General features: G+C 39.6%; 1 protein-coding gene across 3 annotated transcripts in view; it reads right to left on the bottom strand.

Annotated features, from left to right (window-relative positions):
* Positions 1-2,097: 2,097 nt before the first annotated feature.
* cacna1ba (calcium channel, voltage-dependent, N type, alpha 1B subunit, a) overlaps positions 2,098-24,944 on the bottom strand; it is a 152,696-nt gene continuing 129,849 nt past the window's right edge. For 2 of the 3 annotated variants that reach the window (XM_083526782.1, XM_083526781.1), the window contains 13 exons: positions 23,457-23,607; positions 21,662-21,789; positions 20,335-20,431; positions 16,880-16,985; positions 16,110-16,217; positions 14,407-14,528; positions 13,537-13,670; positions 9,954-10,080; positions 9,757-9,867; positions 7,243-7,281; positions 6,482-6,695; positions 3,362-3,579; positions 2,098-2,530 (listed from right to left, as the gene is read on the bottom strand). In XM_083526782.1, coding sequence (XP_083382908.1) covers positions 2,135-2,530; positions 3,362-3,579; positions 6,482-6,695; positions 7,243-7,281; positions 9,757-9,867; positions 9,954-10,080; positions 13,537-13,670; positions 14,407-14,528; positions 16,110-16,217; positions 16,880-16,985; positions 20,335-20,431; positions 21,662-21,789; positions 23,457-23,607 — 1,951 coding nt within the window. In that variant the 3' untranslated portion in view covers positions 2,098-2,134. Of the gene's footprint in view, positions 2,531-3,361; positions 3,580-6,481; positions 6,696-7,242; positions 7,282-9,756; positions 9,868-9,953; positions 10,081-13,536; positions 13,671-14,406; positions 14,529-16,109; positions 16,218-16,879; positions 16,986-20,334; positions 20,432-21,256; positions 21,354-21,661; positions 21,790-23,456; positions 23,608-24,944 lie in introns of all 3 variants that reach the window. The other variant, XM_083526783.1, reaches the window with a different exon arrangement.

The following is a 24,944-nucleotide window of genomic DNA, read 5'->3' as shown; positions in this document are numbered from 1 at the left end:
GAATGAACATTGTCGTGACATGTATTGGTGCTGGAATTATTGTGCAAGCATTCATTCATTTTAAATCTCACTGCCTATTGCACTACACACATCAGCTCAGTCGATTTCTGGATGATAGAAAATGCTTTTTAAAAGTTGGATAAACTGAGCATTAATAATTGGCAAACTATTCTTTTCCAGATCAGGAACACACTGTTCTGTGGAAATTAAAATTCTGGACTCTCCTGCATATTACATACATAGTTGCTACCATTGTTAGACAAAAAAAATAACCACTTCATTTCTCTTAATCTTTAACGCACTTAATGCACTTTTGAACTAGCTCATCATAAGCAATTCGATTAGGTTAGCTAAAACTTTTTAGTTTAGAAAGAGAAAGAGTGGGCAGCACACTGGAACTTTTACTTGCTTACCCAAATATTTGTCCACCCCTAAAGAGATATTATGTGTGTGGAGTAATACAAGAATGTTTTTTAAATCTTCTCAACATCTACCTGGGTGTCTGATTCTCAAGCTGTACACCACAAAAATGGATGATTTTTCTGTATTTCCTATTTTGATACACCATCTTATAAAGTTGCTAAGTGAAGCTAGTAGCTAACATTGATGTCCTTCTCAACTCTACAAAAAAAAAAAAAAAAAGGACACACACATTTCACCATCATCAACCTGGTAATTTTGGAAGAAAAAAAAAAACATGCATGAGATTATGTCATGTAAAGTAGTAATATATAACTATTTTCATTTTTATATTTCATCCTAAGCAATGCTGCATTTGATTTTTTGACAAGTACCGCCCTCCCCGTTTTAAAGTATTACAAAGGTAGGAAGGAAGAAATTTAAGATGCTCCAAGAAAACAAATAAAGAACAATCGTACTGTCATTTTCATAAAAAAAAAAAAAGTAAACCCAATGAAATAAAAGAAGAAAAAAAAAAAGTAGTTTCTTTTGCTTCCTGATTAAGGCCTGCAGTCATAACACCTTGTAGTTCCACAAAACCCCCGAGATTTCTTCGGTCCTCCTTTCCGTCGCGTCCTGACACACTAAAAAAAAGTCTGAGGTTGCTTCATTACTACAATATATTCAAAAGATCAAAAGGTTAGGCACTTTGTAAGAATGTCTGGAGCAGTCTGTAAGAAATGGTAGATCCGACAGGACGATGAAACTGTAAGCAATTCACATGAAACACCATCATATCTTTACAATATAATACAAAAAACGCACCTAATGAATAGATAAAATATCAAGTTTATACAAAAAAAAAAAGACTTTTTTTAATTAATTTATATTTTACCAGTTCCTCAACATCACACAGGGTGATGTGTTCTGGGAATGGTCTTCAGCAGCAAAATAACAATTTAAACCTTTATGGAAAATGATAAATAAATCTGTGTGCATGTGGAAAACATATATAGGTGTATATGTATGTGCGTACATAGCCCACAGGAATGGTTCAGCTTTCCAGAGATGGAAAAAACACAAAATGCTTCAGTGAGAGACTTTCCTTTTTGCATTTTCCCATCACAAGTTATACATGTATATATATTTTTATCTGACTGCAGGTGTGTTTGACTAGACAGCTGGCCACAAGAGATTGAGAAACATTGCATTCTAAGAAGTTAAGCTTTATACTGTAGGTCACTGTTTCCAGAGACGGGGTTTTTTTTGTGTGTGTTGTTGTTGTTGTGGTTGTTGTGGTTGTGTATCATTCCAAGTGTGACCTCTCTCACAAAGGCAGGAATTAAGAGCAGAAACGTCTATACATACGATCCAGATCTATCAGGTCTTTATCATTAAGGCTGAATATGAGCCCAGTTAGATAATAATAAAATACATTAAAAAGCAGTCTAGTCTAGGGCTCTCTTTTCGTTTTTGTGTGCGCACATTTTCCCTCTCTGCAAAAATGAAAGAATGTTCACATGTTGTGTGAAACAAGAGATGATAAAACTCATCAAAATTGTACAAGTAAAAGGAAAACACACTAAGAATCATCAGCAGATCTGCGTGTGTGTGTGTGTGTGTGTGTGTGTGTGTGTGTGTGTCTGTGTCTGTGTGTGTGTGTGTGTGTGTGTGTGTGTGTGTGTGTGTGTGTGTGTGTGTGTGTGTGTGTGTGTGTGTGTGTGTTAAAGCCAGACTAGCACCATTCCTCCTCCTCTGCTTCAGGGTAGTAGTGCTGGACGTTGTTGCTGCTGCCACCAGGCCCCGTAGTTATGCTCATGATGTAATGGTACCCGTTGGGCATTCCGAGCAGGGAATGCTGGGACAGCGGTGGGAGGGACACGATCTGCTGTGGGCTTAGCAGCGTCGTCTGGGGCCGGAGGTATGGCTCGGAGCTGATGCGCATTACAGGACTCGGGGGAGGGAGGGTGGTCTGGGCACCTGCAGCGGACACAGGAGAGGAGTTGGCAGTCCTGTAGGCCACCGCTGGGCGAGGGGTCAAGGGCGTCTGGGGCAGCTGCCTGCGCCCGCGGCTGGGCGTGCTCGAGCCCGAACTCAACAACACCAGGCTCCCTTTAGCCCAACCACTGCCCTAGATGAAAATTTAACAAGCAAATCAAAACAATAAAACGATGAGGGTAATGCGTAAAAATGGATCAAATAGGAAAAGGGCCCACAGTGAGAAAGGAGAGAAAAGGAAAACACCAGAGACACAAAAAATGAAGAGAAGAAAATCAGGGAAGAAATTGAAAGGAAACAAAAGGGAACAGTTATATGTTTGGCAGAGAAGAGCAAAAAACAAAAAAATGATACACAAAGACAAAGAAGACAGCACCAAGAGGATAGAAATGAAAAAGAACAGAAAGACAGACAAGACACACAGATAAATAGTGAAGGAGAAAAAGAGCAGAAAAAGAAGTGAAAGGCCATAAGTGGTTGCACTAAAGGGAAAGAGAAAAACAATTTCATTTGAAATCCAGGACAAGGAACAACAGCCACATGGACTAATAAAACCACACTGTTTACATGCATAATAAAATCCAGTGCATTTAAAGGACATGAAAAACAAATGATAGTGAAGTGAGAAGTGAGTGTGCTACAGCTCATCAGGACTCGCCTGCCTGTTTTAAAGCATCATCGTGTGTTCTGCACCCCAACATTCATAAATCATGCAATCCTGCTTCTGAGGAATCTCGCTGCACTGGAAACCTTTACAAAATACCAAAACCATATGACGTTTGAATTTTTCTTGGTTTCGATCTGAACTTGATGAATAGGAAAACAAAACAAATAAAGTGCAATTTTAAAGGAAAATTAAGATCTTTCCTAAGACAATCGATGATCTCGGTCTCTGATTAACAAGCTGAAGTCATACCTTGTACCTTTACATCCACTTTATAGTCTAGCCAGCTTTCAATCCCACCTGCTTGGTGAAGGTGGTCTCCTGAGCCTCTCTGGGCGAGGTGGCACAGCTGGCTGGTGCAGGTTTGGCGGGAAAGTGCTCTCGGCTGCCGTAGCGATCGCACGAGTAGTAGCGCTGCTTCTCCGCCGTCGATGAATGTTGTTTCCTTTCATGGGAACGGCCTCGGTCGTGCCCTCTCTCCTGGAGCGTGGAGTTCCCTGCAGGGTCAGCTGCCGTGCCTGAAAATGAGACAAACTCAAAAAATCTCTAATATGAAAGTTTCAGATGTAATTATGATTAAAGACATACACTATATTACCAAAAGTATTGAGTCACCTGGTCATAAGTACAGTATGTGATTTTTGAGCATTGCATTCCACATTTAGTCCCAATTTGCTCTTATGATTCCTTCCACTCTTCTGTGAAGATGTTCCACTAGATTTTGGAGTGTGTTTATGGATATTTGTGATTATCAGTCACAAGGGTATTATAAAAGGCAGGTACTGATGTAGGTGAGGTGAGGAGGCCTGGGGTGCAGTCAGCGTTCACATTCATCCCAAAGGTGTTCAGTAGGGATGAGATTGGAGCTCTATAGCAGACCATTCAAGATCTTTCTCTCCAAAGCATGTAAACCAGATCTTCAAGGAGCTCACATTGTGCACAGGGGCATTGCCATGCTGGAACAGGTTTGGGTTTTCAAGTTCAAGTGAATACAAAATGTTATTATATCGCATCTTAAGATGTCCTGTACATTTGAGTGCCTCCAGCTTTGTGGTAACAGTTTGGAAAAGAACCACATAGAGCAGGAAAGGTCAGGTGACCCAACACTTTTGGCAATATAGTGTAGTTTACCAAAAACATACAGAAGTTTAATTAATCTGTAGAGAAGGTGTTTGGAGGGTCGTATCAGGAATCTTGTTGATACAATGTTTGTTTTAGAAACTTTTGAGAAAAACGTAAAGCCCAGATTGCATTGTAACGTTTACACAGGACATTTCCCTGAATTTATAATATACATAAAATGAAAAGACAAATAAAAAGAAACCATATTTCCACAGAAATATTAAAATATCTAAATGTATGCTTTATTTCCTTTCAAATAATCTCAGTACTGTGGGAAATCCTTTAGCATGTATTCTATATTGAGTGCAAAACAAATCACTACAATGTTTTTATTCCGCTTATGAAAATTAGGCCCCAAGATATAAACTTACTACACCACTATATGAACGTTATAACTGTAAATGAAATCAATTCTGAGGTCATTCAGTCTTTACTATAACTCTCAAAGCACCTTAAAATCTTCAACCGTGAAACAAATCCTGAGCTGCACTTCTGATCGTTCGCTTTCCGTACAGATCAAAAGGACGCTTGAAGACGCCGTTCCTCATCTTTCCTCCCCTCCAGAACTCCACATTCCTTACCCACCATGCTTGTGGAGCTTGTGCTTCTTTTTTTCTGTGCATTCGGACATTTTTACCAACGGCTGGCCTGCTGTGATGCGGTGATAAATTAGTAGGTCACTGGGTGTTCGGCATGTCTGTCAAAACCTTTTATCTGGCTAATGGATGCCAGCTGCATGCTAAAGCTCCCGCAGATCCAACACACATCAGCTGCGGCTCAAGTCTGCACCAGTGCATAGTGCAATGAGAGCTTTTTTCAAAGATAACCCGGACTTCAGTCATTCTAAATGTAAATTGTGACTGAAACAATCTAACTTTTATTAAATGCATGTGTATGTTATATTGATAATAAGAAGTTTTATAACTTTGCTCCAGGATCTTGGATCTAATCCAAATAAAACGCAACCGCATTAAGGTGTAACTCCAACATCTAAAGACTAAACAATTGATAGCATTGTATCTAACATCCAGTGGCAGGTGGTCAGGGAAAGTCTTCTCTGCAGGCTAAACACTATCAGAAACACTTACCCACATTTACAACCTAAATTCTAATATTTGTTCCATGAAATTGTATGAATTTATTCCCAACAGTTTATTCTCTTCATTTCGTAGCGTTTCTCTTGACTGCACTGTTTCCAGTACGTGTATGTGGATGTTAGATTTTTTGTCCAATCAGATTTCAGCCTCTATGTGCTGTCATGTCAATCTAATCTGCCCAGGGCCTTCAATGTCAGTACTGCTGGCCTTTTTAACCATAGTCCAATAGCTCTGTTTATTTAACCAATCAGATTTCATATTCGCATCACAGGGCGGCTAGCTGGCCCAGAGTAGCGTCAGCATTTTTCCGTCCTCTGATTGGTTGGTGTACATGTGTGTAGCGCTGCACACATAAATACATCTGAGTTAGACTTTTTTTTTGCCTACAGAGAAAGAGAAATTGATTTGGTCTCGGATATACTTAAATATCCATTTTCAAGAAAGGCTAGACATCGTGAGGAGGTCACCCAACCCCAAAGCCCGGTAGTGTAGAGGTTTGGAGTCTTAACTGGGTATTTTGCTTTAGTAAAATGGTATTCATCCTCCTTATGTGAAATGCCTCTCTCTCTGTAATGCCATGCGCTGTTATATTGCATTTTTGTATTGTATTGATGGTTTCTATAATCGAGACATGATAGTGGTGGTATTAAGAGGTGGATTAGGTCGGGTAAGTCCCCACTGAAGGCCCAGGTACCAAGTGCACTAAACCAAATTTAGTAAATATTTTTAATGTGCATGAGTAAATACAACCACCCATATTTTAAATTTAAGTTTCAATTTCCATGATCCATGACTGACACAAGAGCATTTTGGCAGCAGGGATTAAAATGTTTGGGAGATTCTGTAAATGTATATTCTGTTCTAATTTCGTTCTGTAAATTAATTTTTGTTTTTCGGTGCGTCAGTGTTACGCTGTAAGCAGTTTAGACGATTAAATTTGATTTGCCGACATGCAAAATGCAGATCCTGTCTACAGTGTGGCCTTTCTGCAGTTATTTATTTAATTATTAGGTTTATCGATTTAAAATGAAAAGTTTTTTTAATATCATTGTGTGAGACGTTCTTTACATTTTGGTTTTAAACAGGTTGTGAGAAATCACATGATTTGACTATTAGTCGAATTTAGGCAAGACTTTACAATTCTAATTTATGTAAATCCTTATTTGCGGACACTCCAGATTTTCACATATATCACACTGACCGCCCGAGTTTGTGTTCTGTCCACCTGGTGACCGATCCAGTGACCTCTGCTTCTTCTCTCTGTCTCTCCGATGATGGCAGCGGTGATGATGGTGATGGTGATGTGCTCGCTCTTGTGCAGCCCTTTCCAGCGTGTAATCGTTGGCCATGACCTCCGGAGGATGCTGTGGGGCAAACGTAGATGCCGAGCGCCTCAGGGGGGAGTCGGGAATTGGCTAAAACAGGAAAAGAAATGTTGCTATATACTTGTAGAAATAAACACACAAAAGTCAGTGAGCAGTGAAAGACTCATGAGTGCCCTCTGGTGATAAGGCAAATGACAGCTAGAGCAAAACTCAGACAATATTAATTACAACAAATCCCTTAGCAAGGTCGGAGTACTAAATATAAAGACGGGTACATCTGGGACAGCTGCTTACTGTAAGGTTGTTATTAATCTCACTCAGTTTAGTCCTGACCAGCAGTTTCGGGCTAAGCATTAAACAACATTTTCCTGTCAGCAATGGTGCTTACAGGTGTCGTGTCAGTCTGTGATGATTATAGGTAAGCGGTCTTTACCTGTCATTGTCTCTTTGATTTCATGCTTTAAAACAGACAATCTGTCTGTATTACTTAATCCTAACATCCCACATAACAACAGGGTCAACAGACTGCATATAATTCAAGTCTGTGTATTTAATAGCAGCCTAGTAATATATACCATAAAGATTTTATTGAGCTCTCAATTCAGTGGAAGAAAAAAAAAATTAAAACAATACATACAGCAAGTAATGTTCCGGGAGAGTGACGTGAATGACTTCTCTATGAACGTGCCATGCAGGAAAGAGAAGGAAAAAGTCATTTGTTAGAGGGAAATAAAAAAAGATAAGTAGTTAATGTCATATGCATGTGATAAAATGATGTGAAATAAAATGCTAAAAACGTGTAATTGGTCCTACATGTAACGTGTGGCTGATTCTAAATGGATCTAATTATTTTCAAATGGGATTAAAGGCATCTGGTGGTCTCTGATGGTTAACGTGTGGTAATACTGTGTAGTTCAATAGAAAATTTAATAGCTATTAGACTCACAGAACTGCTACTCACACTTCTGGGTTTATGCAAGGAGACAAAGGTACCTGATATTTTTATTAGTCTGCAATGGTTTCAATATGGGTTTACTGTATATCGCATCATTTTCTTGAACATCATAATGTAGCCTGTTAACTGTTATTTTGTTGCTAAGCAACATCACAGACAAAGATTCAATCATTCCACACAAAGAACAATAGATTAAGTGTAGCATATCATGATGCAACCCCAGGTATGAGTATCTTAAAGATTTTGGCACCTAAACCACACCTGAACTATCCTTCAGTTGAACAGAACCATTCGTTTAATAATATGGATTTACTTAACCTAATAGACCAATTCTAACAATTACAAACTATGACTGATTGGAAGAACAAAACATATGGAATGCATTTAAGCTATTAGATTCTGATTGTGGAAAATGTTTATTCAAAGAAACTATGTGGTTTTCCTATTTGGAAATGAAGCAATATGGTCAATGTTTTATTCTTAGTCCATGATCGGTTCCAGAGCCTGTGCTATTTGGCCATGAGTGAATGTATCTTTACTATGTATCCTGTCTAACAGTAAGCCAAGCTGCAGACCTGGAACTGTGCCAGGGTCAGCTAGTCGATGGAGGGAGGGAAGGATCTCTGGATGAAATCCGAGAGATTTCAGCCATATAAGCAGGTGCTGAAATCTCACAGTCAGCCACTATTACCTGTTAAGCACTTTTTTTTACTCCGTCTTTCCCAGGATGAAAATACACTATACTAAGGGAATGTGAGAAATCTGTACCTTTTTTGGAGCAGCTCATTACACCTGAAGCCTTCTAATCGCCTTCTGTGTTACAGGAAAAATGATCTGTGCAGCAGTGCTATGACTCTGATCTAATCTGTCACATCAGACGCAGTGTAGTAGGACTCAAAATGGTAATCGTTTTACAATCTCAAGGCTTTTGAGAGTCCTGGGTTTGAAAAGGTAAAAGGCTACAAAAAACACACAAAGCAAATAGTAATAACAATAAAATGGCTCTAGTGACAGCAGAATGGTCTCAGCACACATGCTGTTGTCAGGAATGCAAGAGGTCAAATCCCAAAATATTCCAGGTATCCATTGCTGGGAGTTTAAGAGCATACAGGTAATTGGCCTTGTTCTCTAGATGGGGAGAATGGCCTTCCTCTTTCTATTATATTTTGTCAACAATCACGGGTATCTGTTAGCTCATGCAAACAAAATTACAGCAGTTTACATTTTCTTCAAGGGTGTTACATGAGCAGCAGTTTAAAAAAACATTTGCCCTCACCCATTCTTATCGATATCCATCGTGCAACATGAACAGCTCATTTAACTGGTGAAATCCAGCCTTGGGAACTTTGGGGAGACCAATCTCTTGATTACAAGTGTTATAGATTATCCCTCCTCAGGCAAGCGTGAAAGGAAGAAAGGTGCTACCTATTTGTTTATGTTATGTCTCCACGCCTGTCTCGTCATTGTTCCTTGTGTTCATGTGTTTTTCCATTCACATCTGTTCCCATTTCCGTGTTTGTTAGTTTGTGTCTAGATCCCCTTTGTTTCCTCTGTTTAGATGTGATGTAACATATTTAATTTATCTGTCATTTATTAAAGCATTTTTTTGTTTCATCAATATTTTATCCGGGTTCTCAATTACTCTTTGTTTCTCGTTTCACGCTCTTGTTTTGCCTTGCTCATGTTGTCTACAGATCGCTTGCTTCTATTTTCTCTACCATGTATCCATACACTGCATGACAAGTCAGAATAGAACTCCGAGTTGCCAGTTTTGTTCAATGCTAACTCTATTATACAAATTTATTATGACTGGTGCATTTCAGTTGTGTGAAGCTATAAATCTATATGCTCTTATACCTAAGTAACAGTAATGGCAGCAAAATAATGTGATATTGGGATATAGGCTTTTAATTCAATGAACAATGATTAATGCACAAGTATAAGCTTTTAAAAGCATTGCACTCAAACCTGTCATTTTTAATGGTTAACTTATGATTAAGATTAGCTATAGTTAGGTACAGATGGGTGACGATAAAATATATGTATACAAAGTGCATTAGCAAGAGGTCAGGTCAGCACAAACTTCCCAAACAGCATCAATGCAATTGATTCATAAATACTAGGATTTCCACACACAACCGCCACACAACGAAATGCATTCATAACTACTGTATGCACCAGTTATACATAGGTTACCTGCATCTCTGCGTTGAGTTTGGGCATGGATACTGCTCTTCCTTGACCCTCTAAACCAGCAAGAGCTACTGTGTTGGCACTGTTTTCCATTTTCCTCATTTCTACTGACACCTGCCACACAAACACATAAATTTTTACAAACTTACACTGCTTACAAATGTGTACCATGTGTAAGAAGACTTGTTAACACCAAGTACCTGGGCATTGTTTGCATTTGAGATGTCTTCAGACTGGCCTCTCAGGATTGGTCGTTTCTTTGACCTCTGGACATCTTTGGTTTTCTCTGAAGCCCAAGATGAGGAGCCTTTAATGGTGTTGTCATGGCTGGGTTTATAATGGGAAGTAAAAGTGTGACATATAAAACACAAAAGCGTAAGAATAAGAAATCAGGTCTATAGTGGAAAATGTCATCTTATGAAGTGAAAATTAAGTCAAATGTGTTGATTATTGTTTATTGTAAGATTATAATATACCAAACAACAGATCTTATAACTTATTTTTGGCATTATTCCTCATTTTACTAGTAGTTTTCACAAATGTAATAATTTTTCTTCTTTCTACAAACAAATGTTTTAAATGAGCAAAATTGCACCCACGCAAGGGGGGTTTTACTGCCAAAATAACATGAAATTAACTTGAAATTAGTACAAATGGTTCAAAATGGAATTATAATGTAATCTTATTGTAAGAAGTTCTACATGCACTATGTGGATAAAAGTATTGGGACATCTGACGAAGTTAGAAACTGAATTGCATAAAATGTCTTTGGATGAGGTAGCATTAAGTTCCCTTTTGAGAACTCGACTGCGTCGAAACGCTTTGGGAATGCCTTGTGTTGTCTATGCTCTGAATCACGTGTGAAATCCGGCCAATAGGTAAGTCATGATGTCATCGACGGGCGACATCGCTTAAACTAGGAAGCTACAAATGGGCGAGCGATGGTAGAGACATTAGCTTCTGTTTGTTCAGGTAAGCGCTTTGTGTGTGAATTTGTGCAAGCATTGGCGAAAAGCAAGCAAAACTTTTGCATGTGTGTCCTTCCTTGCCCCCGTTTTATTACGGGGGGAGACACACATTAACTGTGTGTTGTCTGCTTGGGAGTGGAGCATGCTCAGTCTCCTCTCAAGAATGACGATTGTCCGCGATGTAGCCGCATGGCTATGCGCACGCTCTGCTCTTCCTCGCGGTTCAGGTCCCACTCTCCCCGAGGCGAAGCGACACCGAAGGTCATGGGGCTCGCAGGCCGACCTAGCAGAATGCATGGAGACGGATGAGTCCCCTTTATCCTCCCCTGCTGGGCCAAGCTCCTGACGCGGGCCGTGTCCAAGCTAGAGATAGCTTTGCCGGATGAGAAGAAGAAGCAACGCATTTCCAGCAAGCTGAATAAGCGTTTCACCTAAGAGATTTCCTATCAGCTTGGGAAGTGCAGCATGTGTGGACCCTCCTAAGGAAAGAGGCCATTGAGGTGGTTCCTCTCTTAGTTACAGAGTCAGGCTTCTACAGCCGGCCGATCCTAGATCTGCGCTCCTTAAACCGCTTAAACCGAGGACTGGTTTGTCTCGATAGATCTAAGGGATGCCTATTTCCACATACCTATCCTTCCCATTTACAGAAGGTTCCGGAGGTTTGCTTTCGAGGGGGGAAGCTTACCAATATCGGGTCCTCCTGTTCGGCCTAACACTCTCACACCTCACCTTCACAAAGTGCATGAATGCGGCTCTAGCCCCACTACGGCTTTAGGGCATCCACATTTTAAATTACATCTATGACTGGTTGATATTAGCTCGATCAGAGCTTCAGGTGGTCCAGCATCAAGATGTCATTCTCGCCAGTATGAAGGAATTGGGATTAAGACTAAACGCAAGGAAAAGTGTGCTTTCTCCACTGCAGAGAACCACCTTCTTGGCCGTAGTTTGGGACTCGACTGTGTTGCAGGCACAATTGTCTCCTGCCCGGATCGAAGCCAACCTCACGGCAGTCAAGAGAGTAAAAGAAGGCCAGTCACTTACTGTGAAGCAGTTTCAGAGGCTGCTGGGTCTCATAGCGGCAGTGTCCAACGTGATCCCACTTGGCCTCCTCTAAATGAGACCCCTCCAGTGGTGGTTTAGAGGCAGAGGATTCTCCCGGAAGGGCAATCCACTCCATATTATCAAGGTCTCGTGGTGAGCCCTTCGAGCCTTAGAAATATGGAAAAAAAACGTACCTTCCTGTCTCAAGGCCTCATCCTGGGAGCTCCTTGTTGTTGCGTAACGCTGACGACGGACGCATCCCTCAAGGGGTGGGGAGTGGTCATGAGTGGCCACTCCGCCCAAGGTCAGTGGAACGAGCGGCATCTTTCATGGCACATAAACTGCCTGGATAGTGTTTTGCCACTAAAACACTTCCTCTGAGACCTGAGAGATAGCCACGTCCATACAGACAACACGTCAGTGGTCTTATACATCAACCACCAGGGGGGTCTCCGGTCTCGCCCCCTGTACAGGCTGGTGTGGCAGATCCTCCTGTGGTCCCAGGGAAAACTCCTCTTGTTGAGAGCAGTTTACATCCCGGGCAATTTAAATTGGAGAGCAGACGCCCTTTCGAGGCAAGGACCGAGGCCCGGGGAATGGAGGCTCCACCCCGAGGTGGTGAAGCAGATATGGCAGAGATATAACAGAGCCCGGGTGGACCTGTTCGCAACTCAGGAGACTTCGCACTGTTCCCTCTGGTTCTCTCTCACCCAGCCCCACTAGGGGTGGACGCCATGGTGCAGACATAGCCGGGGCTTCTTCTGTATGCCTTTTCCACCAATCGCGCTGCTCTCAGAAGTTCTGGAGAGTATCCGCCAGGAAGGAGCCCGTCTCCTCCTGGTGGCACCTCGTTGGCCAGGCAGACTGTGGTTCACAGACCTGCTGTCCCTACTAGGAGGGCTCACCTCTCGCAGGCAGGGGGAACAATGGTTCACCCCCGCCCAGAGTTATGAAAGCTATGGCTGTGGCCCCTGAGGGAGCACAGTTCTTAGCAACTGGTCTCTCTACTGAGGTGGTGGAGTCCATCCTCCATTCCAGAGCTCCCTCTATGAGGAGGTTGTATGCCGCTAGATGGCATCTGTTCACCATGTAGTGTGAGCACTACCAGTTGGACCCAGTCAAATGCCCGGTTGGTTCAGTTCTGGAGTTTTTGCAGGAACAGTTTGCCTCAGGATTGGCCCCGTCAACCCTGAATGTTTACGTGTCCGCTATCATGGCTTATTGTACTTATTGTGTGGGACTTGGCCATTGTGCTGGTGGCTCTATCTGAGGCCACCTTAGAGCCCTTGGCCGAGGTGGCCCTTAGGTATTTGTTGGTAAAAACCGCCATTCTTCTGGCAATTTCTACCCTTAAGTGGGGCGGGACCTACAGGCTCTCTCCACGGCCCCTGCCATGGCCAGCGTTTTTCTCTACCCTAAACCTGGGTATGTGTCTAAGGCGCCTGCAGCTTCCTCACGACCTGTCGTACTGCAGGCATTCTGCCCTCCTTTCTTTTCCCAGCCCCCGACCAGGAAAAGCAAAATCGCACACTCCAACATCTGGGGCAACATCCTTCCCGAAGAGTGAAGGTTATTATAACAGCAAATGAGAAATAAATGTGGAATAGCATGTTCAAAAAGCACATATAAACCTTGTGCTTAAGTGTACACAAACTTTTGTCCATATAGCGCACATTTGTCATATTCAAGATTTTCCACTCGCTAAGATGGCAATGTCTGCAGTGCATGCTTTGTATAAAGTGTGTGTGTTTGCAGAGTGATAAGGGCCTACGGTGTGTGTCCGTTGTTCAATGTGGCAGAGCTGGGTCTGATGGAAGGCTGGATATTTGATGGACAGTCCATCATGCTCCTGCTCTTCTGCTGCATAGGGTTTAGAATGGGCTCCAGGAGAGCACCCACATTGTTCTACACAATGGATACACAGAAGAGAGCAGCAAACACCAACAGTCAATAAACTGGTTTTCACTAATTCTCTTGATATGTTGTGCTGCCGTTTGATTTTCTCCTTAACATAACTGTACATATTCAGCAAAGATTTTGTGCTTAGCATTCAAAATTTGCTGTGTTATTTTTTGGTACTTGAGGAATAATGCTAATTAAATAAATTCTTCAAATAAATCATTACACATCAACACAAAACACTTATTTCAGTTTATATTAACAGCAGAATATGAATTAAACCTGGAACTCTATTACCAGGTTAATGTAGCTTTACGCCACACATTCTCTCCAAATCTGCACTGAGGATGAAATGTAATTCGCCTTAAAGATGGCCGCCATGATTGTGTTTAGCTCTGTGAGGTCCCTTTGGTCACCCCCACAAACACACAAAATCTGTTGTCAAACCATGTCAAAACTTAGATTAATTAAAATTAATTAAAAACTAAGATTAATTACCACCACAACACAGCTTTTCGGTGATTTTGCAAGTCTAAAATTGAACAGTAATACACTGGCGGCAATTATTTTTTTTAGCAAAGTTAGTTTTGCAACTCAATTCCTCCCCTGAAAATGTATACAGAACGTGTGATGCATGAAATCAAACATTTTATTTTGAACTATTGCTTCAAACGTTATAAAGAAAAATAATCAATTTGAGTACACAATATGACAATATGCATGTGGTAACACTTTATCTGACCTGTGGTCCTGGCTGATCTTTGGACTGCTGTTGCAGCATTTGCACTTTCTTAGCTCTGTTCTGTTTGTAGTAGTCAAAGATCATGAGTGCAGCATACACTTTGCCAACTGTCAGCTCATTAGCTGTAAATAAGAGAAATATATAATCACAGAAATATATATACAGTGTGTCACATTCACAGCTTTTTCCTTATTTATTTAGCCAGAAAGAAAATCCTATTGAATGATTTACTGAGAGCTCTTTTTTTTTTAAGGTTTTAAAACTAGGAACCACTTTATTTCAATATTTTCCCACAAGTTTTTTTTCTTTCATTTAATCTTTAAAAAAAAAAAAAAGCATCAAACACTGACCCAACACAAATCACACTAACTGTTACTCTTACCCACCCCAATGTAGATCACTTTCTAATAAGAGCACATTACAAAGTGTTATATTCCCCTTAAAGCACTGAATCCATAAAAATCTTTAATAATTCATTACAAGAGAAAGGCATGTTTCATCTGTTTATAGCAATTTGTAATGTTGTGGAATGAAAGATTAGTTCCTGTTATCACTGACATTATAGAAGATCTAAACTTAAAATATCAAGAATATAAAAAAAAAATGCAGCTGGTTACAATTAAAACCAGAAACCAAAAAAAAACCCAGTTCTTCTATGTTAAATAGGTTATACAGCTGACTGTTACAAAGCACTGACAATGGAGATAAAATCCAGACCTGCCAAATAATCTCCTCTCAGAAAACCTAACTACATTATCTTTTACATCGGTGAACGCTACGTGTACAGTTCACTTTACCAGTCTAGAAGGAGCACATTTCTAAAAACCTTGCAATCAGCAACCTTGCACTTGCACTGTCATTCGGACCAATCAAAATTAAGCATTCCAAATTGCAAGACATCTCTTTAAAACTTCTTCTCTAACTGTGGTGAAATGGGAAATACTTCAATATATAGTCCATTTCTTTACCTTAATGCCATATCATAATGGTGTGTAATACTTTTTAAATGTAATTAGTCAAAACTAGATTTATATTTGTTACTTATGACATAAAACTAAGAAGTAGTAAAAGTAAAAGTGCTAATAGTAGTAACAGTAGAAGCAGTAGGAATAAAAAATAATAGTAGTAGTAGAAGTAGTAGTAATAGCAGTAGCAGCAGTAATAACAATAATTGTAGTAGTAGTGGTAGTAATATTAATACTAAAAGAAGAAGTATTAATAGGAGTAGTAATAGTAACAGTAATTGTAGTAGTAGAAGTAGTAGTAAAGTAGTAGTGGCATTAGTAGAAGTAGTAGTAATAATATTAGTAGAAGCAGTAGCAATAGCAGAAATAGTGGTAGTAGTAATATTTATAGTATTAGTAGTAATTGTAGTGATAGTAGAAGTAGTAGTAGTGGTAGTAATATTAGTACTGGTAGTAGTAATAGTTCTGAGCAGAAAAGCTTATTCACCTGCTCTCAGTGCAGACAATCTATCTGCCTCTCATCACTAGATGGCAGTAACAGTACATACTGGACTGGGTTCAAGTTGATAAACAGTGTTAATTAGGATCAGCTGTGTGTGTGTGTGTGTGTGTGTGTGTGTGTGTGTGTGTGTGTGTGTGTGTGTATGTGTGTGTGTGTGTGTGTGTGTGTGTGTGTGTGTGTGTGAGTGTGTGTGTGTGTGTGTGTGTGTGTGTGTGTGTGTGTGTGTGTGTTCTCACGTTTGTGGGGAGTCACCAGAAGATCCATGGTCTTCTGAGACAGGTTTGGCCAGACGGTCGCCAGCTCCTTCTTCAGCTCTGCATCACACAGACGCTGAGCCACGATTCCTGCAAACACACACCAAGGTTTCACTATCACCCCCTCACTACACATCCGGATCAAGATCTAATTCCTCACCTACTGCTCACTGTTTGTGTGTATTTTCCGTATTAGTTAGGCTTTAGAAACACTACGTTTTAATGCATCTCGGTTCTGGAAATTAGTTTTTTGGGATTCTCACAGGATCTTCTTTTTTTTTTTTGCATTAAACTGATGAAGCTACTCTTCATTTTGTGGCAAAATGGTGTATATTATTTTTTATTTTGTATTGTAGGTGAATATTATTTATGTGTCACATAGTATAATAAATACAGGTGTTTTCTGGTTGTGTTTGTTTGTTTATATCCCATAAGCATTGCAATTGATTTTGCAGAATTAATACAAATAATTTTCCTCTTCTTCACTGAGCTCTATTTAAAAGACACATTTTGAAAATTCCATGAATGCATTTAAATATGTCTGACTTGAATCAGAAACATCTTTACAAGAAAAAAAAGCAAAAATTAATTATTACATTAATACTCATATTACGACTACTTCTAAATAAAGACTTTGTTTTATTAATAAGGACGAAGCAAATATATTCTAAGACTGTTGAATTAAAAAAAGCCATTAGAAATGCACTTGAACCGACTCTGTGCTTAGAGGCTGTGGAGGCAAAAAGACTGACCTGAGGCCAGTTTGATCTCCAGCGCAGTGCGGATTAGAGCCATGAGCGTGGAGGTGAAGTGGACCGTGTTGTCATCGGCGATGGGCATGTTCATCTTCACCAGACGCTGAGGGGAGTCAGGAGGGTGTTAGAGGAGAAACCCACAAATAACAACAACAAAAAAGCACGCTGAGAAACTAAACAAACAAACACAACCCAAGCCTGCGAGACACCTCAAGTCCAAAACCATCTGTGTGCTTGTGACAGGCTTTTGCTCAAATGTGGTGTTTTTGACACTTAAAAAGCTGAAATGTTTAAATATACACACGCTCACAGATCTAAATATCAGATGCTCAGCCTGAAGCACACAAAATGTTTTGTCCAAAATGACAGATTACAGGTACAGAGACATAACAGTATTAAACAGTCACATTCACTGCTACAGGCTACATCTGTGGCAAAAGGCCATCAGTGACACAGTGACAGAAAAGTAGAGGGAAGCATGAAGGCATAACCATGTAGATGAATCAGAGCACAGGAACTCAACACTGCACATGGGTAAAGGTATGAGAACATTCAACTTTCCCTCAGGGTGCTGTTCACATCTATTAGACTCGAAGGAGAAACCCAGAGTGAAAGTAATAATTTGAGAAAATGAAATAAAATACCGGTAACGTTGATTAAAGTCATTCAGTAGTCAGAAATTTAAATAAGTTCACTTGGTTAACAAACCTTATTCAAGTAAATATAGAACTAGCACTAGCAAAAAACGACTACATAGTTCAGATGTTTTTTGACTGACATGAGTGAAACCCAGCATGGTCTTTTCATCACAGTTGTAAAGAGTGCTTATGTTCTGGCTCCTTCCTGTCAGCTTGACTAAAGTGTTTCTGGCTGCCAAACCACCACTCGGTGGATGCTTTGTTTTTGTTTGTTTTTCTCAACATTCTGTGTAAACGCTAGCAAAAATCCATTTTTTTTACAAAGCATTTGTAAAAACAAGTGTCCAGTGAGTGTGAATTAAACGTTAAAATAGTATTTGCTGGATGCATCCATTTATTTTTATTTATTTATTTTTTTTAATCAAATCCAATCAAACCCTTGCAATCTTGTTTGCTATGAGTGGTATTAGCCTATACACCGGTATTAGTAATAACATTATAATATTATAACATTATGACTGGTGAGCTTCTGTAGCTCAAATTGCTGAGGAAGTTAATGGTGTTGATGCTCGACGGGTCAGGATTGTTTTGGCAGCAAAAGGAGGACCAACACAATATTAGGCAGGTCATAATGTTATGCCTGATCAGTGTATTTCACCTCTAGTTACCGGTTCTTGTCTGACTTCGGATATTCCGCCTTCTGACCGCCTGACCTTTCACCTGATACCTCTTTTTTAACTTAACTTAAAGGTTTTAACCCTCACTTGCTTTTACTCACATGATCACATGACACAAACGCTGCAGTTTGCTTCAAAATAGACATAAAAAATCCTGTCTCACTCAGGCTGGGTGTAAGCAGTAATTATTGCTGTTTTCTCCCCTACCTAAAAGACTGCACTGATGAGGAAAGCACACTGAGGTTCGTTTCAAAAGGAAAACTAAACCCTGCGTTTGTAAACAGCACCCATAGACTACTTTACCGTACTTAAGAAAGAAGTTTCCATCAGATCAGATCATATGGAATTGCATTTGCAATTTGCTTAATGTGGTACATTTGAGCTGTGAAGTGTTGAGCTTCTGTGAACTGAAAGATTGAATGAATCTAGTTGCAGTCATGGTGTGGAGAAAAAGAAAAAGGATAGAAAAGGAGGGAGTTCACACACTTGTCATACTAAGCAGGTAGCAAAAAAGAGGATGTAGTGGATGAGGGCACAAGCAATAGAGGCATGTGGTAGATAGATAGATAGATAGATAGATAGATAGATAGATAGATAGATAGATAGATAGATAGATAGATAGATAGATAGATAGATAGATAGATAGATAGATAGATAGATAGATAGATAGAGAGAGAGAGAGAGAGAGAGATAGAGAGAGAGAGAGATAGATAGAGAGAGAGAGAGAGAGAGAGAGATAGAGAGAGAGAGAGAGAGAGAGAGAGAGAGAGAGAGAGAGAGAGTAGGTACAGTCCTGGTGGTTTAAAGCCACACATACACAAGACGCATACGCACATATGCATTGCTCCACTACAGAGGTATGATAGAGAGCGATTATTAGGGAAACTTACTACTACGCTCTGCTGAGAGGTTAGTCATTTATGACATTACAAGTTCTTCATGAATTTTTGTGGCCATCAAAACAGGATCACACCTATAATGCCTATGGCTCAGTCACCTGTGTTTAGACTCCAGCATGTGTACAGTATAAAGGAGTAAAATCGTCTCGAAAAAACATCTGATTGAGAAGTGGTGCATCTGAGCTGCTTACAGTATATACTGTGTGCAAACAATGCAGATTTAAGGTGTACATGATTCAATGTAAAGTGTGACAGCTTTGAAAGTAAAACAGAGCGAGACTCAGGACATTTACACGTAATCGCTTCATGTGTCTTAATGAGTAACGGGATTATATCCAGATATTGATTACTGGGGACGGTCTCATGTTAAGGATTCTCAAAAATAGTTTATACCCACATCTTACGCTTGCTTTAATGGACAGTGTCAACTGCATTCTGTAAATCTGTACCTATCTGTACCGGCTGCTGTAAGGGTAAAAAAAATAAAATTTTAAAAGTTTAATCTAAACATCCATTTAACTTTGTGTTTCTACAATTTGTGGTTATAAACACTGTCTGGTATTACAGTTATACAAACTCTTTGAAATTTGGAGCAATACACACTGTCTGGTGTTAGTCTACTTTCCTTGAAGGTTTCTTCCTCACATTATTTCTCCTTTCCACTATTACTTCTTACTTGCTAATTGGAGATGTAAATATGCATTTTAACTACTTCCATTACTCTGTGAACCACAAATCATAACTGAAATCCATAACACCATGGTCCATGGGTCCTTTATCTTTTAAGAGCAAAACAGGTGGAACAAAAACACTAACAAACGGTGTGACTGGTATAACAGATAATCGAGGAGGTTAAAATCTGGATATAATCCAAAAGAAATGACACATAAAATGACCAGGCGTAAACGAAGTCTGAGTATGGGTCTTCACTGAGCTATCACATTTTTGGCACTATAAAGCACATACTAAAATCAGATGACTGGCCTACCTAATCTGTTCTATTATTATATTATTGTCTTTATATAATAGTGGGAGTGGAGAAGGGGCACAATGGTCTAAGAAAAGGAGGGGAAGGAGAAAGACGGGCCACACCAGAATGAGCGGGCACAAAGAGGAGGGGGGGGGGGAGGGGGGAACTGCAGAGCACAGAGGTTGGCTAAAGGATAAGCCAATGGGAAGACAGGGTGAGCGGAGCAGGGGCGGGGCAGGGTGGGGCACGGCAGGAGAAGTTAGGCTACCTTGTAGGCGATTCGTGGTGGACATTTCTTTCCCAAACCTAAAGGTGGGCACATGTGGAGCGACATCTCATACATATCGCGGTACTTGATACGGCCACTTCACAGTGTCGAGAACGCAATAGAATCCAAAACCAAAAGACAAGGATGGGGAGTTAGAAAGACGGGAAGAGGAGAAGGGAGGAATGAAATGAAACAAAGCAGAACCAAAATGATAAATAATAATAATTATTATCATAAAAAAAAAAAAGAAAGAAACAGAAATCTGTGTTATTTAGATTTCCACGAGTGTCATGAGCAGGGATGCCATCCTTGCCTGGGTCAAGGTCAAAGATGGATCCTATAAGGTTAGAGGTTAGAGGAAGAGAGAAGGAGTTGATCCTTGATGGGGAAGAAGAAGAATGGAATGAAGCAGAGGTGCACACATGGTGTGGAATCGTGACAAAATGGCTGCATTGTTTGTAAGATGTCTGCTTGTGCATGCTAAGAGACATCAGGTCAGGTTTCCTTTTTTTTAGTGCTTGAAAACAAAGATTTCAATGCCAGCCTTTTTAAGTCAATGACCTTCCTTTCATACTTTATGTAGATCCAAGCTAAAGCTCAGCAAAAGCTTAGCTTCAACTTAGCATGTCGGAAGACAGTGTTTCTCCAAGCTAAGCTTTTGTGTTATGCTATATTACTATTATATACCTTATTGAGGGTGTATATCGTACAATATTACAAATCTGAGATGACTAAAGATGAGTGTGTTGGCATTGAAAGCTTAGTTTCTCATTCAGCATCATTAACCAAAGCCAGTCAAGTCTGAAAGGGCAAGTGCTCGTGTATATGCAAGTCATTTAGTGCACAGCCATTCAGTTCAGGTCTCTGGGCATTGGTGCGCAGAGCCCGCAAGAGTGGAGGAAGTTTTCTGGGGTTTTCAAACCTTGTATGCTACCCTATTAGGGCAGTTCTTCCCTAAGCCAAGAGGGGGTGAGATAATTCGCAACAAATTGTACATATCCTTATAGGAAATCCGTCCGCTGCAGAGAAAACAAGCAAGACATGACACAGGTGTAAGGCAAGCTCAGCTCGGAGAGTATATTAGTAAAGGCATTGGACACGTATGGCCATGTCAAACCCATATGCATCCATCAGGGTTGTGCATGACTTTAGAGGGGTTTAGATACTCCTTTACATATTATCTTATAAAAAAATGACAGGACAGGAAAGGCTTTTCAGACCCCAATACAGCTTCCAAACTGTGATACTACATAAGTCAGTGACTCAAAACTCTTTCTGTCTTATTTTCTCTCTTCGTTTGCAGAGCATTGTGGGTGTTAGCACATACCATGCAGCCGGGTCGTACTCAGCCCACACACGGATGAACTCGTCCAGGTGGTGGGGACCCAGGATGGAGGAGTCCCGGGTCAGGTACTCAAAATTATCCATGATCACAGCAACAAACAGATTCAGCATCTAGAAAAAGGAGATGGTGATGACTCGATACAGGTGGAGGCTCTTTAATGCTGAAGCAGCACTTGCTACTCTTGCAGGACTACAGGAATCATAATATATAATATAATATACATTCTGTATAATTAATGTGAGAAGCAAATGGAAACTTAAGAAGAACGGGAAAAGGTGAGTGTACACAATACAGTACGTAATGAATACATTATATAGACAAAAGTTTGTGGACACCAGACCACAATATTGCGCTGTGCTTTCTAAGCATCCAATTTCATTTGTAGTCTCTATTTCCTGTTATGATAACCTCTACTCTCTGGGATGGTTTTCTACTAGATTTCGGAGTTTGCTTGGGGAGATTTATGCTCATTCAGTCACAAAGATGTTAGTAAAGTCAGGTACTGATGTAGTATGATGAGGCCTGCAGTCTGTGTTCTAATTCATCACATATGTGTTCAATAGCGTTTAAGCCAGATCTCTATAGCAGGCCACTCAAGATCTTTCTTTTCAAACCATGTAAACCATATCGTCAGAGAGCTTGTTTTTTAGCACAGTTCCATTGTCATGCAGGAACAGGTTTGGGTCTGAATGGAAAAATAAATTTTACTACATTCCACATTTGTGTGCCTCCAACATTGTAGTAACAGAAGAATCACATATGGCTGGAAAAGTCTGGTATGCCAATACTTTTGTCCATATAGTGTTTGCACTGTATATCACACTGTACAAACTTTGAGTTATAATGTGTTACAGACAGATTATATAAACATTAGCAGTTTTCTTAGTCATGAACCCCACCAATAAAAAAAGGTGGGACACAAACAACATTCCTTTAAACCTGCTGTAAAACACAGCAATTGATGTTTTTACAGCTGTTTGCAGCTGGTGGGGCTTATAACGAACGATTGGAATCATAAACCAAATAAACATCAACAAACAAATGCTTGCTGAAATCCCAAATCAGTGTTTGCATGAACCTGACTCAAACCCTTGCGGTCTTCACTGAAGACTTCGGTCTAAATGCATAACCCTCAAGGTATAAATGTTCTGTATGAATTAAGGAGCAATCTAAAAGGTTTGTAAAGATTCCTCTAACTTTGTCAGATATTTAAAGAAGAGACTCACAGCTATTATTTGATGCAGATTTTAAAATTGGGATGCCAGTAATTTTGACTCAACTACAACTACAACATTTTGACTCAACTACATTTTGATGCAACAACTACAAAAAAAAATCACTACTTTTAATGGAAAATAAATCGTGTTGAAATTAAAGTATGTCTCAATGTTACGATATCTATTACTAAGTGTAAGTATTGTTTATTTTATATAAAGCCTAGTAATTTGAATAAAAATAATTTGAATGAGAGAAGAACACATTTTAGAAACTAAAGCCTTTTTTGGTTAAAGATGTACAGCGATTACTGCTCTTCCTGAAGTTGGGGATTTATGTTAATTCCACTTCTCTCTAGAGATTTTCTGAAATATTTTTTCATGCTGTGAGAAAAGAATGTGCATCCCATCGTGTCATGCTTCTTGGAAAACTAAGTCAAGAATTGTTTTTTCCAGATACTTATAGTTGAAATGGAAAACTAAACCAATCTGTTCAAATGCCATCTGCTTAAGCAGTATAATTAGCGGAGTGTACAAACAGATACATGAGCCAGGGCACTGACCAGGAAAGAGCAGAGGAAGATGAAGGAGACAAAGTAAAAGTAAGCAAAGTCGCTGCCGCACTCATTTCCGGGTGTTCCAGAGTTCACATCACATGCACGGTGACTTAAACACGACAACATGATCTCGTGCCAGGCCTCTCCTGTAGCACTCCTACAGGGGCAAAAAACACGCCAGACTTTATTCATTAGTGTGGATGTTAAAAAAAAAAAAAACGTTGTGTTTTTGACATATACCATGTATATTTAGTTTTTTCAAGAACATGCTTAATAAAGAAGGATGTACACACATTAATACAAGAAAGTGAATAAGAAGTAGTCCAGTTTTTTATATCTAAACTTCTTTTAATGAATCTCTGCATGGAATGTGTGTTTTTTAAAAAGTTTCAAGTTTCTTCTTCTTCTTCTTCTTCTTCTTCTTCTTCTTCTTTTTGTTCTTCTGGCTGCTCCCATTAGGAGTTGCCACAGCGGATCATCTTTTTCCATACCCCTCTGTCCTAACTACCTGCATTAATCTGCTTTTAAAATGCTGGATTAATCTCTATAAGAAAAACTCATTTAAAACCTTCCATCATGTCTGTTTTTATAATTAATTCTAAAAAAAAATTGGTCTCATACATTTTTCTTTACCTACATTAAAAAAATTTTTTCTTGAGTAGAACCATGTATTACCGCAGTACAACAACTACTTAGATTTTCATTAAAACCTTCATAAAAACGGCTTGTTATAAATTTCAAAGATTTTATTTTTATTGTTTGCTTTTTTAAAAGGACTTAAAGTACATTATTGGATCATGAGTAGCTTTCAGTATGTTCTTCAGTAAACTATGGGGTTATATGGCCGTGGTCTTGCAACAGCTTCTCAGTTCAAAGTAAGTGAGCAACAGCATGAACATTCTGAAATGTTGTAAAATAAAAAATAAGATCTTAAAATGTAATAAAGTTTCCTTACATTAAAATACATAAATAAAATACAGATACTTGAAGATTATGATTTAAAAATACTATGTTAATGTCCACCACTGGGTACAGTGTGGTAATAAATAACACATTATAGATAAATTATACACACTGACGTATGTAATTGTTCATGCTTGAAAGTTTAACCTACAGTAGGAGAAAGTTAGCATAGCAAATCCACCGCTCTGCATTATTTTGCTCTTAGTTGAATAAGTGACTCTGATCCACCAGGTGGCAATTCAGACTATGCTTTTATTATAGCGAGCGCAAAAACAATTAAAGAACATATGTTCAACTATGTAACACAGCATGCTTAAAACAAGAGCACGTGAAAGGAGAAAGAATGTGCAACAGTAGTAATGAGCTAATCAAAGGCCACAGTCATTTTAACACTGTGAAAACACAGACAACTCCCTGTCTACACAGCCAATTAACAGCTCCATAAGAACCTCCAGAAAAGAAGCACAAGAGAACAGCGCTTATCATCACTATCTCCGCATTTCTCTGTAAAAAAAAAAGGCTTCCAGTGCC

Source organism: Silurus aristotelis, assembly GCF_946808225.1.
Source record: "Silurus aristotelis genome assembly, chromosome: 23".
NCBI lineage: Eukaryota > Metazoa > Chordata > Actinopteri > Siluriformes > Siluridae > Silurus > Silurus aristotelis.
Note: the sequence above shows the minus strand (reverse complement) of the source record. Positions and strands in the feature narration are given on the sequence as shown.